This window comes from Rissa tridactyla, chromosome 15, assembly GCF_028500815.1.
Source record: "Rissa tridactyla isolate bRisTri1 chromosome 15, bRisTri1.patW.cur.20221130, whole genome shotgun sequence".
In the NCBI taxonomy this organism is placed as follows: Eukaryota; Metazoa; Chordata; class Aves; order Charadriiformes; family Laridae; genus Rissa; species Rissa tridactyla.
In genome coordinates, this window is record NC_071480.1 from 2,839,673 (window position 1) to 2,854,930 (window position 15,258).

Here is a 15,258-nt window from a genome sequence, read left to right on the forward strand (position 1 = left end):
AATGCCAACCAGGTTCATGAGTTTTTGCAAAACGCATAACCAATCCATTGGTGCGTTCAACAATGCCATCAGCCTGAGGATAATAGGGAGTATGAAATACCCATCGAATGCCTTCTTCTTTGGCCCAATCTTGTACCACCGAAGCGGTAAAGTGTGAACCGTTATCACTTTGGATTGCCTCAGGAAGGGGAAGGGTGCTGTACCACCCTTGTAGGCCTTTCACTGTGTTGTCCCCGGTAGCTGATTTGAAGCTGGTGGCCATAGTGAGGCCAGAGATAATCTCCACTCCTACTAGGATGTCTCTTTTCTCACCTGATGATCTCAAGGGCCCAATACAATCAATTTGCCAGGAATGCCACAATGGTTTCTTGTCCCGAATGGGTAAGGGAGGCGCCTTACTCGGATGATCTTTATTGAGCCGTAGGCGACATTGTGAACAGGCAGTTACTACTTGTTCGCACAGTTCAGCTGATACAGGCCACCCCCGGGCTAGTCCTTCCTGATACACATCAGCACGGCCTGCGTGGCCACGCTTAACACGTAACCATTCGACTAAGCGTTCCCTTTCCCACCATCATCTACAATGTCAATTTGTTGCAGCCGCGTGAGGCTATCTACCTGTTGGTTGAACTGAGCAGTGATCGAGTTCGAACGATCATGACCTTTTACCCAACCAATGTGCAATGCTCTCTGCCCTCCTCTTTCTAACAGTTGCTTCCAACTATCTGTCTCCCAAATTGGGACTCTGTTCACCTGCCAATCGTTGGCTGCCCAGAGTTCGATCCATTCAGTGGCTCCTTTAAAAACAGCATATGAGTCAGTGTAAATGTGAGTAGCCCCATGTCGTGCAGCTAGTAGGACAGCTCTGAGTTCCCCTACTTGTGCGCTACCTTCTCCTGTTTCAATTGCTCTTTCCCCCGTTGCTACTTCCAGTGCTACGGCTTTGTATTTCCACTTATCGTTCTCACGGTGAGACGACACATCAGTAAACCACACTCCTGTAAGATCACTGCCTTCTTTCAGAGGAGGTGCTTCTTGGATTGGAGATGGTCTGTTTGGTGGGGATTGGAACAATAGGGCACCATCTATATCCTTCTGGAGCTTGGATACTTTAACACTGCCTTCAGAGATTGGCGTGATTTCATTAATGCCTTCGAAATAAGCATACCACTTTCGAACTGTGGGTTTCGGGGCAATGCCGGCTGGTGGTGCTGTCCCTTGACGGACCACATCTAGGAGACGAAAAGGGCCCCGAACAACCACGCTTTGTTCTCTCCTTATCTGCTCTGCTCGTTGCAATGCTCGCACCAGGGACAGTAAACCCTTCTCAAGGTCTGAATATCTGCTCTCAGTATCATTGAAGGAGTGAGAGCTAAATTCTAATGGTCTCTCCGGTCTTGCTGGTCCCTTCTGCCACAAGTTACAATGAGAACCATGTTCACTGAAGCCCCATTCCACATGGACAGGGTCAGTTGGAGGGATGGCGCCAAGTTGTTGGAATAACCTTAGCTCCTTTATTAGCAATTCCAGTGCATTAGTATGTTGTTCAGCCCACTCCCAGGATCTACCCTTTTTCAGCAAACAATAAAGGGGGCGAGCAATGATGGAAAAGCCAGGGATGTGTTTACGGCAATAACTTAAAGTTCCCAGAACTTGCTGTAACTCCTTCGTGCTGGAAGGATTCTGTCCATGCTCTATTTTTTTCAGGGTATCCTGAGGGACAGAAGCAGCTCCCTTAATCCACCAGACCCCCAGGAATTTAACTTCCTCTGCACGTCCCTGACACTTTGCGTCTGGAATTTCCAATCCTAAATCCGATAATGTTTTTTGGATGTTTTGCATCATGTCTTGTACACTTTCTTGGCTCTCTCCCCCTATTAGGATGTCATCAATATATTGGTATACCGTGCATCCCTGTGAAACAGGAATCGCTGATGGCACTTTAGCTAAAGCATTAGGAGCAATGGTGGGGGAATGCTTGTATCCTTGTGGAAGTCGGTTAAAATATATTGGGCTCCTTTCCACGGGAATGCAAACCGCGCTTTGTCCTGCTCAAGGAGGGGAATCATAAAAAACCTGTCTTTTACATCTAAGGCAGCCATCCAAGGACGGGCAGCTCCTTTTATCATTGTCACAATTTCCGCGATATTCGGAACCGCAGCGGTCAGGGGTGCAGTGTTGGCATTTAACTTTCGGTAATCTACTGTGAAACGCCATTGCCCGGTTGGTTTCTTTACTGGCCACACCAGTGAATTATAAGGCGAGTGAGTGCTCTTAATGATGTTTCTTTTTTCTAAATCTGATGCCACCCCGTCTGCTCCTGCAAGTGCCGCTGCAGGCAGTGGGTACTGTCGGATGTTGGTAGTTTTAGAGGAAGGCAAAGGTAGAGAAGTTTCTAACAGGCCCAATTTAACTGTGTCTAATCCTTTTTTGCGTCCTGCAAAACTCCACACGGTTCCATTCCACCCCTCGTGTAGTTTCGCAAACAACCTAGTACAGGGAATCACAGATGTTGCATTCTTCGCGTGCCAGCTGCGGCTGTATTCTACCTCAGAAGCCTCTGGATTTTAGGACTTTCCTTCATGTGTGAACAATGCTGTGTTTTTGTATTCTTGGCCAATTTAGTAATTATTCCACTTCCCTAAAACCAAATCATATGACTAAGCCGCTCAACAGCTGCCCAAAAGCTGCACCTGGATGCCCAGGCGCTGCAAAACCTGCCCATGGAGGGCAGTAGGTTGTCCAGGGCAGGATCTAGGATGCCATGTGAGGGTATTTTCTTGCCCAGGGCTGGCCCCGGCTTGCCCATCCACAGCAATGCGTTGCCCAACAGCTGCATCAGGTTGCCAGAGCGGCTGCAGGGAGTTGCCCGCGTAGAACCCGGTTACTGAGCACCCTGCGCCAGCGGCAACGCTGCCCTGGTTCTGTGACACAGAGGGCACTGGGGATGCTGCAGTGTCTGGCAGTGCTGCCACCCAACCTGACAGCACAGCACTGAGTAGCAGCCCCCCCCGCACACCCCCAAGCCTCTGCAGGGTGCGTATGTCCCTGAACTGGGAGGGAAAAAAACAGGTCATTCTCCTAATCCCCCTCCATATCTCTTCTGTCCTCTAAATGTACCCAGATGAGGTGGTCGGGGGCTCCTGTCGTTGTGTCCGTGTTCAGGGGTGGCACAAAGTGTCGCCCTGGGATGGCTTATCCCAAGGGGGATGCAGGGGCATTTATTTCAGCTGGAAATGCAGGGAAAAGTAGCCCTGGGCCGTTCCCAAGGGGTTTTCCCTCCCTTTCCTAAACGTGTGTCTGTCAGTGTCTGAAAGGGCAGAGTTTATTTGTGGGGGTGGGAGCCAGGGAAGCTGCCTCCCACCCTCCCAAGGCTGTTTCTCAGGTATAAAGCGGCACGGAGCTAGGGAAAGCACCGTCATTTATCCCTAGCCGGGAGAAAAGGGCTGAAGGGAGCGGTTTGTGGGAAGCGGCACACACGGTGGTTTTTGTTGGACCTGAGCGCAGACATTTCGTCCTCGGTTCTGCCAAACTGCCTCGGAGGGTCGTGTTTGCAAAAGCTTTTTTTTTTGCTAAATTTGAGGGTGTGAGTTTCCCGCTGCCTGTCCCACAGCCACTCCCATCAGGGATCTTGCTGTAGCACACCCGTGTCCTCGTCTTCCCCTGGGGCTCCGAGCCAGGCTGGGAGCAGTGGGGACGGGACGGTGTTAGGGGAAGGACACGTCAGGCTGGCTACAACAGCCGTATTCAGGGACTTATTCCTGCCCGTGGGTGACACTTGTAACCTCACAAGAGCTTCGTACCGAGCACCACGTACCCCTCCGGAGTGTTTGTCCTCAGATGAGGTGTGTTTGGTGGCCCCCTGCGTTATATGGCTCATAACCATCGATTGACAGCCTCAAGCTGGAGAGGACAATATGCAATTCTTGGTAGCAAAATCTTCATGTGTGGCCATTCCTCCTAGGGCTACTGCAAGGCTGGTGTTTCCCAAGCGCTCTGAAAAGACTGTGGGCCATCTCCTTCCCACACACACTGATCTTACAGCAGGTGAGCCATCGACACCTTTCCTCCTTTGCAAGGCAAGAGGCGGCCCCTCTTTTGAGGCTGAAATAGGGGTGTGGGGGGGTCAAATTTGGATATAGTCCTGCAAAGCTCAGCTCACCTGCAGGCTCCTCACTCCAGCATTTAAGGCAAGGGAAGATAGAGGGGGTGAGGATGGAGTCCCTCACCCACCCACAAATGACGCTGGGCCAGTAGCAGATGTGTGTCCAAAAGGGACGCAGCTCTCGGGACTGGGAATGGAACTTTTACAGAGAAAATGACCTCTGGAGTATCAGAAGATCAGCAGATACGCCAGCCAAAAGAAACAAAGGAACAGCAGAGAAGGAGCAACTCCAGTTTGACTGGATTGACACATTTAAGGAAAAGGAAGGCACGGTATCTGTCATTCTCCTTACGGCCGTGATTTGTCTTTCTCCGCATTCCAAGACCTGATGCTAGACACTAACAACAAAGTCAAACGCTTTTATATACAAATGTTTGGGATGCTGTCAGGAGGGATTTGTTTTCAAGGGGTTTAGGCCTGTTCAGGCGCTGTGAGGGCGCTCTGTGCATCGCTGTTTGTGTTTGAAGTTGCGGGTGTTGCTGTAAGAAGTAAGGCAAGTGCAGGAGGTTGCTGAGGTTGTCCTCTCTCTCCTCCTCTGTGCAGGACACGGACGGGACACACGAATAGCAGCGGTGGAGCATGGAGTCTGTCGGCTCTCCCTTACCAGCAAAGTTCGCCCATCCCAGAGCCATACCCACCAGGTTTCTCCCTGCCATCCACACCATGGCGTCAAGCTATAAGAACCGATTTCCTTACCGCCCCTTGCCTCAGAGCTACAGCCTCCCCTGGATGCCCAGCACCTACTACAAAACGGCTGCCAGCAAACCAACTTTGGCTGCCTTTTCCAAGAGTTCCCAGGGGATAACCGACGGCGAGAAGCTTCCATCTGTTTCCACCAGAACCACCGTCTTCACCCGCTACACCCCTGAAGACTGGTACAAGTCCAACGTGACCAATTACAGGGAGTCGGAGACCTCCCAGAAGAACGCGGAGCGCCTGAGAGCCGATACCTCCCGCATCATTGACCACAAATACCAGCAGACCAAGAAAACGCAAGTAGAAAGCACCAAAAACCTGGGAGTGCGCACCAATGACATCGCGTTTTGGAAATCGGAGCTCTGCCACGAGCTAGATGAGGTGATCGGGGAGACCAACGCGCTCACAGAGGTGAAGACCAGGCTGGAGAGAGCCTTGGCCGAGGCGGAGGCCCCTCTCCGGGTAAGCACCCGTCCTGGCGCGCTGCAAGCTGTAGCCTACTGCTGAAACATCTGCAGCCCTTCAAACGTCTCATTAAGTTTCACTGCAGCTCCAGAATGTCTAGAAAGCTTTTATTGAGGCCATTAGTTAAGTTAGTAGTAACCAAACCCCCCTTGCCATCTGCTGGATCCCCTATCAGCACAGGCTGAGCACGTCAGAGCAGCGTTTGCTTAACTCAATATTTTTAGAAGCCGTACATCCAGAATCCCAGTTTGGGAGACAAAAGCCCATGTCTTACCACGAGGCTCTGGCGAGGTGGGCATCAAGGCTGACACAGGTCCCCCGTTTCAGCTGTGGCTGCACCAGGGACACGTCTGCTCCCTCATGATGGTTTAATGCTGATGTTGCAGCTCGGCTGCTCCTTGTCAGCAAAACCAGCTGTCCCGGGGCACTTTTTTCCCCTCTTGTCATCTCCGTGCCCACCTAGAGTTTCTTTTCTTACATTATTGGAGATGGGGACAGTCCCCATAGAGAGCCCTGCCCCTGCAGCCAGCGGTGATGGCGTGTCCCCAACAGGTCGCTCAGGAGTGCTTACTTCACCGGGAGAAGAGGATGGGCATCGACCTGGTCCATGACAACGTGGAGGAACAGCTCTTAACAGTAAGTTGGGTAACTCAGATCATGCGTTGAAGCTATTTTTACTGGATTTCAAAGCTATGGGATTTGGAGCACTGATCACCTGCCTCCAGCAGCCGGAGCTTCACAAAGGCAATGGGTTTGTGCTGAAGTCAAGTGAGCTGAGAGCAACACACTTCCTCCGGTGGAGCTGAATGTGTCTCAGAAATTCAGCCTGGGCATTTACACCGAAGTCAAGTCCATCGCCTCTTGTCCCGTACGGATGGGATTCCTCCTGGGGAGGAAAACATTTTGGGAGCAAAAAGGGCAGGTGCTGATCTGGGGACGGAGGTGTGTAGTGGTCCAGGGAACCACTCTGCCTGTCCACACCAGGATGTGTCCCTGTCCGTGCAGTGGGACTAACCACCGCTTGACACTGAGGTCAAGGTGAAAAAATCCTTATTGACCCACCCTGAAAGGGAACGCAAAGGCCGTGGCTGCAGCCACAGCACCCTTCTGTCCCCTCCAGGGCGCTGGGCGAGTTTTCCTGCCTGTTTGCTTTGGGCAGGAAGACAAGCAGGCAAGTTCTTGCTGTGTGCAGGGTTGGAGAGGTCCAAGGGGAGGAGTGTGACCAGGACGAGTGAGTATGGACACTGATGGGGTCCTCTTTTGCCTTTGCCCAGGAGGTCGATGTCATCAGGTCATGCCAGGAGAAGATGCAGCAGTTCCTGGACAAGGTCAAAGCCCAGATCACGTAAGGAGGAGCTCCTTCTCTCATGTCGTAGGGCTGATGTGCATTTGTGGTCACAGCAGAGCCCCAGCAGAACCCCAGCAGATGTGAACCCCCAGAAGAAGCCTGTCTCTCCCCACACCCCGCAGGCGTAAAGCCCATGGAGGCTCCATGGCATGCGGGCGGTGATGCTCGTGGGAGGACAGAGCTGCGTGGGGGGCCGGGAGCTCCTGTGGGGAGTGGAACGGGGAGGAAGCCATTCCACCCGTACGTCCCCACCGATGGCTGCTGTTTGCATGTTGAAGGTCCAACCGGGTGGCCCAGCAGAATCTGGAGAAGGATCTGGCCAACAAGCAGGTGGCCCACCGGATTGACGACAGGTGCCACCACCTGATGAACACCTCCCAGGGCATCAGTTACTACCGAGGCGTGGAGCAGGTCGATGCCACGTGAGTGCACGCTGTCGGTCCCCAGCAGCAAGCTGTCGCCGGGATACGCGGTGCCTCTTCCTGGCAGGGAGCTGCTTGTCCCCAACCCAGATCCATCCGGCCTGGAGACACCTCCCTCAGAGCGGTCATTTCTCTCCGCTCCCCGGAAAGGGAGCACAACCCTCTGATGACAGTTGGATGCCAAACATCCAGAGGGTGAAAGCCAGTCCCACCTCATTAAACATTCTACCAGGGGTTGAGAGATCAGCCTGCCAATTAATTCAGCTGAGCACCTCTGCTGAAACAACTCACTAAGTTTATGCATATTTTCAAAGATGTGTCTTAGTTGTTGCCAGGCGATGTTTATACTTTTCAAGGACTCTTTTCAGCTTCCCATAGAAGTGAGGAGGAGCATAGGCAGAACAAGGGAAATGCCAACGGAATATTCCGTACCATAGATGCCATGCTCAGGATATAAATGGGGGTTGGTGCGGGGTGGGAATATGCGGTCGGGGCTCGGGAAGGTGCCAGTTCACTGGGTGGTGAGAGTGACTTGTGTCATTATTATTATTGTTATTATTATTATTATTATTATTATTACTATTTTTATTATTGTTCGTTTGTGTTACTGTTCTATTAAACTGTCCTTATTTCCACCCATGAGTTTTTCCCTTTCCCTTTCCCCTCCTTTTCTCCCTCTTCTCCCTTCTGGGGGGGAGGGGGAGAACTGCACCAGCGCACGCGTGGTCCTGGCTGCTGGCTGGGGTTAAACTATGACATACAGTCCAATTAAAAGTGTAGATTTAAGCTATAGTGAATCCACGCTGCTCCCAGGCAGGGTCCATGCCTGCCCACATCCAGCTTACCGGGGGCCTCTCCTTTTCCCCGCCAGGATCTCGGTGCCGCAGTCCTGGGCCAAGTTCACCAACGACAACATCCTCCGCTCCCAGAGCGAGCGGGCGGCCTCCGCCAAGCTGCGGGACAACATCGAGAACCTGCTGGCGGTGACGGACAGCCAGATGTGGCGGCAGTTCAACGCCGTGAACGTCGCCTTCACCAACCGCATCGCCGAGACGGCCGATGCCAAGAGAAAGATTCAGACCCACCTGGCCAAGGTAGCCTGAACCCCTCCCTTTTGGTGTGACACTGTCACTTCCCGGTGACACCTCCAAAGCGCGACCCTCCACGCAGACCTGGCCCCAGCAGAGGAATGGTCACCACAAGAAGCTTATATAGCATCATTTAGAATCATAGAGCCATAGGATGTGTTGGGTGTGAAGGGACCTCTCAAGGCCATCTAATCCAACCCCCCTGCAGTCAGCAGGGACATCTTCAACTGGATCAGGTTGCTCAGAGCCTCATCCAGCCTGGCCTTGAATGTCTCCAGGGATGGGGCCTCCCCCACCTCTCTGGGCAACCTGGGCCAGGGTCTCACCACCCTCAGTGCAAAGAACTTCTCCCTAATGTCTCATCTAAACCCGCCCTGCTCTAGTTTAAACCATTGCCCCTCGTCCTCTCGCTACATGCCCTTGCAAACAGCCCCTGCCCAGCTTTCTTGGGGACTTTCTTCTTGGAGCAGGATGAGTTGGCAGTGTAATTTCATCCCAAGGGATACTGCCCTTTGCTCATCCCAGCTGACAGCCTGCTAGCACAGGGATTTCCAGCAGAAAATGCCAGCGCTACTTGCATCAGCGCTAGTTACTTCAGAGGCGCTGGCTGCCCTGCAGAAGGTCTTTACTGGGACTCTGCTGGGGTGTCTGCTGTGGGGTTTGCAGCTTTGCTGCTCCTCCAAGGACGTGTTTTCGGTCTCAGCACTCTGTGGTTGCTGCACAGGTATCGGTGTGTTTGCTCCACCAAGCAGATGAAGTGGAGATCAGCCATGGGCAGCAGGCTCGCACCACTGGCTCTCATGGAAAGCTGCCTGAAAAGTGCTCGGCACAGATTAACCGAGCAGAAACTGGGCTTGCAGCATTGCGGGCTGGTGCCACATCCTTCAGCGAGCATCCACCAAAAACCTGCCCTCTGTTAGTTGCTAGTGATGGACGATCAGTTCCTGCAAGCAGTAATTTTGGGGAGCGGGTAATTCAGTAGATCCATCACTGCTCCAAAACCTCCTCTGATGTGACAGCAAGAGCAAAGAGAGGCTTTTCCCCGCAGAGAAACGGCTGCTGGATCTGTGCCTCCATCTATGGCAGAGTGAGAGCAGTCTGAGCCCGGGGTCTGCTAATTGAACTTGGTTTTTTTCTGCAGATGGATGGCAGAAAAGGGAAATCCCGTTGCCGCTGGAGAATATATTTGTTAAATTTATGCATGTGTTTCTTTCTTACGCCAGACAGTGCAGGAAATATTCCAGACGGAGAGGAATATAGAAGCCATCCAAAAGGCCATTAGGGACCAGGGGCCTCCATTAAAGGTGGCTCAGACCCGGCTGGACGAGCGCACTCGGAGGCCAAACATGGAGCTGTGCCGGGACACTGCCCAGCTGCGGTAAGGCAGGAGCGCGGGGCCGGCGGGGACCTCGAGGGCTCACGGGTGGTAGCACTGGGGAGCATCGCTGGATGACAAAATTAATCATGGGGGGTTGGTTTTTTTTCCTAAAGAGTCCTTCCAGAAGTGCACCGACATAATCAAAAGCAATGAGCGGGTATCCCAGCCTTTGGGTGCTGGGAGAGCTCTGCGCCCACAACGGAGGCTGTACCCCATGGCCGGGGGCGGCCTGATGCCACCCCATGAGGGGCTGGATTTTTCCTACTTGCGTCAACCCCGTCTTCTCTCCTGCCTGCTTCCCGGCGGCTGGATGGGCTCAGGTTTGAAGGACAAGCCCTTTACTCTCCAACAGGCTCATGCTGAGAGCTCTTAGGTCCTTCCTTTTGGGTAACCCCAAGGGTGCAGCTGCTGTGCAAGGTGCTGTGTCCAGTGCTGGGCTCCCCGGTTCCAGAAGGACAGGGAACTGCTGGAGAGGGGACACCAAAGGGCTACCAAGAGGATGAGGGGACTGGAACACCTCTCTTGTGAAGAAAGGCTGAGGGATTTGGGTCTCTTCAGGCTGGAAAAAAGACGCCTGAGGGGGGACCTTCTCAACGCTTATCAATACTGAAAGGGGGAGTGTCAGGAGGATGGGGCCAGGCTCTTTCCAGTGGTGCCCGGGGACAGGACAAGGGTAACGGGCACAAACTTGAGCATAGGGAGTTCCACCTAAACATGAGGAGGAACTTCTTTGCTGTGAGGGTGGCAGAGCCCTGGCCCAGGCTGCCCCGAGAGGTGGTGGAGTCTCCGTCTCTGGAGACATCCCAAACCCGCCTGGAGGCGTTCCTGTGCCACCTGCTCTGGGTGACCCTGCTCTGGCAGGGGGTTGGACTGGGTGATCTCCAGAGGTCCCTGCCAACCCCCACCAGCCTGGGATTCTGTGCACCACTCGGAGAAGCAGTGAGGGCTGTGCTCACCTCCCCTGGGGACACTGGAAATCCTGTCAAGGACAGAGGGAGCTCTTTGGCATTGCACCCCGAGGGGCTGTGGAGGATCAGGCACCCTGAACTTCACACCTCCTCCTGGCAGCCCGCTGGGTGAGGCTCCCTGGGAAGCCTTTTCAAAGCAATTTAAACCCAGCCCCAGAGCCTGTTTACCATCTCTCACGCCATCCTTTGTTCCATCCTCCACTTGTTTCACCTTCGCTTTTAGCCTCTCCCAGCTGTCCTCTTTCGCTGCGTGTGCACCCGTGGGTGTGGGGAGGACCCTTGCACGGGGAAATCCAGGAGGGGGAGCCAAGAAAGCCACAAAACCAAACAGGAACGGGAAAGGACAGCTGCTCGTCCCTCTGCTTGGTGGCACCACCTGCTCTGGCAGACGCGGCTGCGCGTTGCCGAAGCCTTTGAGCAGACGTTCACCGTTCCTCCTCGCCGAGACCCCGAGGAGCTCTGCCCTCAGCTTCCCCATGGATCTGCCACAAACAGGGGGGGTCCGAGTGAGTCTGAGCACACTGAAGGGGGAAAACCCATGCCCCAGGGGCCCATCAGCAATGCCATGCTAGAAACCACCCACGTGACGGGACTTCTAATGAGGGCTCCTTGCTGTTTTCCAGCCTTGTCAACGAGGTCCGTGACATCCATGAGACGGTGCAGACTCTTCAGCAGCAGCTGAGAGACAGCCAGGACACCTTGCAAATGCTGGTTCGCGCCAAGGCCGTCCTGCAGCACGACCTGGCCGTCAAAGCCAACTCCCTGTTCATCGACGAGGAGAAGTGTATGGGGATGCGCAAGACCTTTCCCAGCACCGCGCGGCTGCTGGGTCCCATCTAGGCTGGGCTCAGCCCACCCCATGGCATCCATTGCCGGAGTTATCAGTTTTTTCCAATATGCTTTAAATAGTACATGATTAAACTTCCACTTCCTAATAGAAGCCTGGGTAGAAATTAAATTATCGCTTTGCATGTCACATGGTCTACCAGGAGTATTTTTTTTTTCCCTTTGGTTTTTCTCTTTCCACTGCTCTTTCACGGTGTGCCAGAAAGTAACTGAAAATATCCTGGATGCAACTAAGAGCAAATCCACCCACGGGGATTCATTCCTACCCATTCGGTCTGTGATTTTAGGAGAAAAAGTGTCGTGTCCTCCTCCATTGGAGACTGATGTGGAAAAAGCACAGGGTGAAGCCATGTCTCGAATCACCTCCTGTCCTCCATGGGCCTTAGCGTGGCTTTTAGGAGGATCTGCCCCATGACCTTCCCAGCCACAGAGGTGACGCCGACAGGTCCGTACCCTCCTTTCCACCCTTTTTAAAAATGGGTGCAATGTTTCCCTTTTTCCAGTCCCCGGGGACTTCACCTGATGCCATGACTTTTCAAATACCACCTTCTTCCAGGAACACCCCTTGATTCCTTTGGGGTATTGCACTGGTGTTTCCCTCTTGCCTCCTGTGACCTCAGGAGCCCCCGGCTCATCTCTCCAAGACTTCAAGTGTGAGGCAGCGTCACCAGCGCATCTCAGAGGAACAGGCCCTCGCTGGCACCCTGTCCCTCCAACCTTGGCATCTCATCCCACAGGGACAGCCCAATATTGTCCTCCTCTCCCTTCAAGCCTTGTTTAAAGCTCTGTCAATGAGCCCCGCTACCTCCTGAGCAAAGACCCTCTTCCCCCTTGGAGGTGGGTGGGGAGACACTGGTCCAGGTTGCCCAGAGAGGTGGGGGAGGCCCCATCCCTGGAGACATTCAAGGCCAGGCTGGATGAGGCTCTGAGCAACCTGATCCAGTTGAAGATGTCCCTGCTGACTGCAGGGGGGTTGGACTAGATGCCCTTGAGAGGTCCCTTCCAACCCAACGCATTCTGTGAGTCTTGGATTCTATGAGAGGTGAACCCCATCTGACACCAGCAAGCCTGGTGCCGTGTATGCCATCCCATTACCATAAAACCCAAAATGGTGTTGGTCACACCGGCCACGGAGCCACGTATTAATAGGCTGGTCCCACCTGTTCCTTCCAGTGTCATTGCCCGCAACTGGGAGGAGAGGAAAAAACAACCTGCCTCCCAGATTCCCTTACCAACCGTCCCAAGGCCCTGAAGTCTCCTTTGATGGGTTATCAAGCATTGGAACAGGCTGCCAGGGAAGTGTTTGAGTCACCAGCCCTGGCGGTACTTAAAAGATGGCTAGACGGGATGCTGAGGGACATGGTTTAGTGATGGTTTTGGCAGTGTTAGGTTGATGGTTGGACTTGATGATCTTAAAGGTCCCTTCCAACCCAGACCATTCTATGATCCTATGATCGAGACCCCTTGGATTACGCATTGTGGCTTCATTGCCACCCACACGGGAGAACAGGAATGGGTAGTAATCCAAGGGCCATACCTCTTCTTGTTGCCTAAGAAAAGAAGAATGAGAGAATGTCCTGGAGGAGTCTGATATGAATTTGGGTGAAATCAAAGCTTGCCACAAAACATGTTAACAGGATATTGCATAAGTAAGGCATATTATCCGGCTTGAGGGAGAGAGAATTCCCAAAACAGCATCAGCGGTCAGAAAGAAAAAAAACCAAACTCATTGCTTTTATGAAAGAGAGCCTTCCCCCAGGCCTTCAGCTGGAAAGACTTATTTAGAGAGTTATTTCTCTCTGTATTTTTATAGAATTATTATCGTGGTTTGGGCCGGCGAGATGAACGATAGATGCTCTCCCCCACCCCCAAGGAGAGGAGGGAGAGAAAGAAAGAGAATTAGGAGTTTAGAAGGGACTAAATTACTTTAATGAAATATTAATAAAATAAAAAAAAATAAAAATGAAATATATACCGCTCCGAGCACCTAAGTCCTCCAGCATTTCGGAAAATCTCCATTTAGTGAAAGGTTGCTCAGTCCCACAGGATCTGGCTTTTTCAAGCGCTCAAAAAAGCCCCAGCCCCCGGAGCCAGAATCCCATTGCCCATCGCGGGAGCAAATTGCAGAGGTGTCACTTTCCTGGCCGCAGCCGCACCGTGTAAACCAGAGGGGACATTGCCCCCGACTGCAGCACAGCCCGTTCCCCAAATCCCGCCCCACGGATCCCTGGCTGAGGCTACACGAACCGCCTCCGCCGGGGCGTGGGGGGCCACCCGGTGCAGCGGAGCTCTCTGTCCTCTGCGTGTCACCTCCTCGCTGACCGCGTCCCCCTCCCCGAGCATCCCCGGGGGAGGGAAGCGCCCTGCCAGCCCTCACCAGAACTCACTTATCTGCTCAGCAACACACGCGGCTGCAGCCGCCGGCCACCGGCCGCCTCCGGCACCCCGGGCTTCCTACAGCCCCGCACCCCGCCGTGCTGCGCCCCCCGCCCCCGCCCCCCACCCGCGGCCGCTCCGGAGAGCGGAACGGGGCAGAGCCGCCTCCCGGCACAGCCCCCCCGGGGCGGGGGCGGGGTCCACGATGGGGAAGCTGGGGGTCCTCGCTGGGGAAGCAAAGAGGGGGGCAACCCATCCCGTGGGGTGCCCCCCCCCCCAAAAAAAAATAAAAATATCCCCCCGCTGAGCCAGCGGGATCGGCCGCGCCTGTGTGCGGGGGACGGGGATGGGGCAGGGAGTGACTCCCGGCTGGGGGGGGCCGGCGGAGGGGGGGGTGGGTGCTGGCGGGGCCGGGGCGCTGCCGCATTTACAGGAGGAGCGGCCGGGCGCCGCGGCAGGGCCCTCCCCGTCCCGCAGCCGCCAGCGGGGCCGTGGCCCCGGTTAAAGGGGAAACTTGTCAGCGCCGCCGCCCGCTCCGCTCCGCCGCTGCCGCCCCGCGCCCCTCGGCTCCGCCGCGACGTGAGTACGGCCCGGCCCGGGAGGGGGGCGGCTGCTGCGGGCTCCGCCGGGAAGGGGAAGGGGAAGGGAAGGGAAGGGCTCTCCCGATGGGGAGAAGGGCCAGAGAGACCCTCCGGGGGGTCCACAGGGGAGAGGGAGCGGGGAGCGCACCCCCGTCCCCCCGCTGCGAGGGTCCTCTAGGGAGAGCGGTCAGGGCAGCCCCTCCCTGCTTCTCCGCGGGGAGATGGGCTGCGGAAAGACCCCCCCACCCCCCCCGCTCCCGGGGGAGAAGGGCAATGAGAGCCCCTGCTGGGGGTGTCGAGGGCAGATAAGCCGAGGAGACACCCCCCCTACGGGGGTCTTGTAGGGAGAGGGCTCAGGGCAGCCCGTCCTTCCTTCTCCGCGGGTCCCCAGGGGAGATGGGCTGCGGAAAGCGGCCCCCCCCCCGCCTCTGGGAGGAGAAGGGCAATGAGAGCCCCTGCTAGGGGGGCCGGAGGGAGATGGGCCGAGGAGACCCCCCCTGCAGAAGAGGGGCAGGAGTAGCTGTCGGGGGAGATGGGCCGAGATAGACGCTCCCCCCCCCTCGCACCCTGTGCGGGGGTCGCCAGGGGAGATGGGCTGGGGAAAGCCCCCCCACACACACCCCGGGGCGGGAGAGGGGCAAAGAAAGCCCCTGTTGGGGGTGTCGAGGGGAGATGGGTCGAGAAGAACACCCCCCCCAACCCGGGGGGAGATGCGCCTAGATAGGTGTCTCCCCCTCCTTCCCCCAGCCGTCCTCTGCGGGGGTCGCCAGGGGAGATGGGCCAGGGAAAGCCCCCCCTGGGGAGAGGGGCCGGCAGAATGACCCCCGGTGGTCCCCATGGGTAGGTGGGCAGGGGACCCTCCATCCCGGCGGAGGGGGGCCGGGGTAGCCCCTCGGCTGAGATGTGCCGAGATAGACACACACCC

General features: G+C 55.3%; 1 protein-coding gene across 1 annotated transcript; it reads left to right on the forward strand.

The window, feature by feature from the left end:
• Nucleotides 1–4,744: 4,744 nt before the first annotated feature.
• LOC128917999 (tektin-3-like) lies at nucleotides 4,745–11,370 on the forward strand. The gene is made up of 7 exons (XM_054221809.1): nucleotides 4,745–5,323; nucleotides 5,879–5,962; nucleotides 6,601–6,671; nucleotides 6,953–7,096; nucleotides 7,968–8,190; nucleotides 9,408–9,562; nucleotides 11,154–11,370. Exons 1-7 carry the CDS (start codon nucleotides 4,745–4,747, stop codon nucleotides 11,368–11,370), a joined length of 1,473 nt encoding a protein of 490 aa, XP_054077784.1.
• Nucleotides 11,371–15,258: the final 3,888 nt, after the last annotated feature.

Excerpts from the sequence above, each read along its gene's own strand:
- LOC128917999 (XM_054221809.1), top strand. The coding sequence starts at position 4,745 with ATGGAGTCTGTCGGCTCTCCCTTACCAGCAAAGTTCGCCCATCCCAGA. Across the intron at positions 5,324-5,878 it reads AGGCGGAGGCCCCTCTCCGG|GTCGCTCAGGAGTGCTTACT; the intron begins GTAAGCACCCGT and ends TGTCCCCAACAG. Across the intron at positions 9,563-11,153 it reads CGGGACACTGCCCAGCTGCG|CCTTGTCAACGAGGTCCGTG; the intron begins GTAAGGCAGGAG and ends GCTGTTTTCCAG.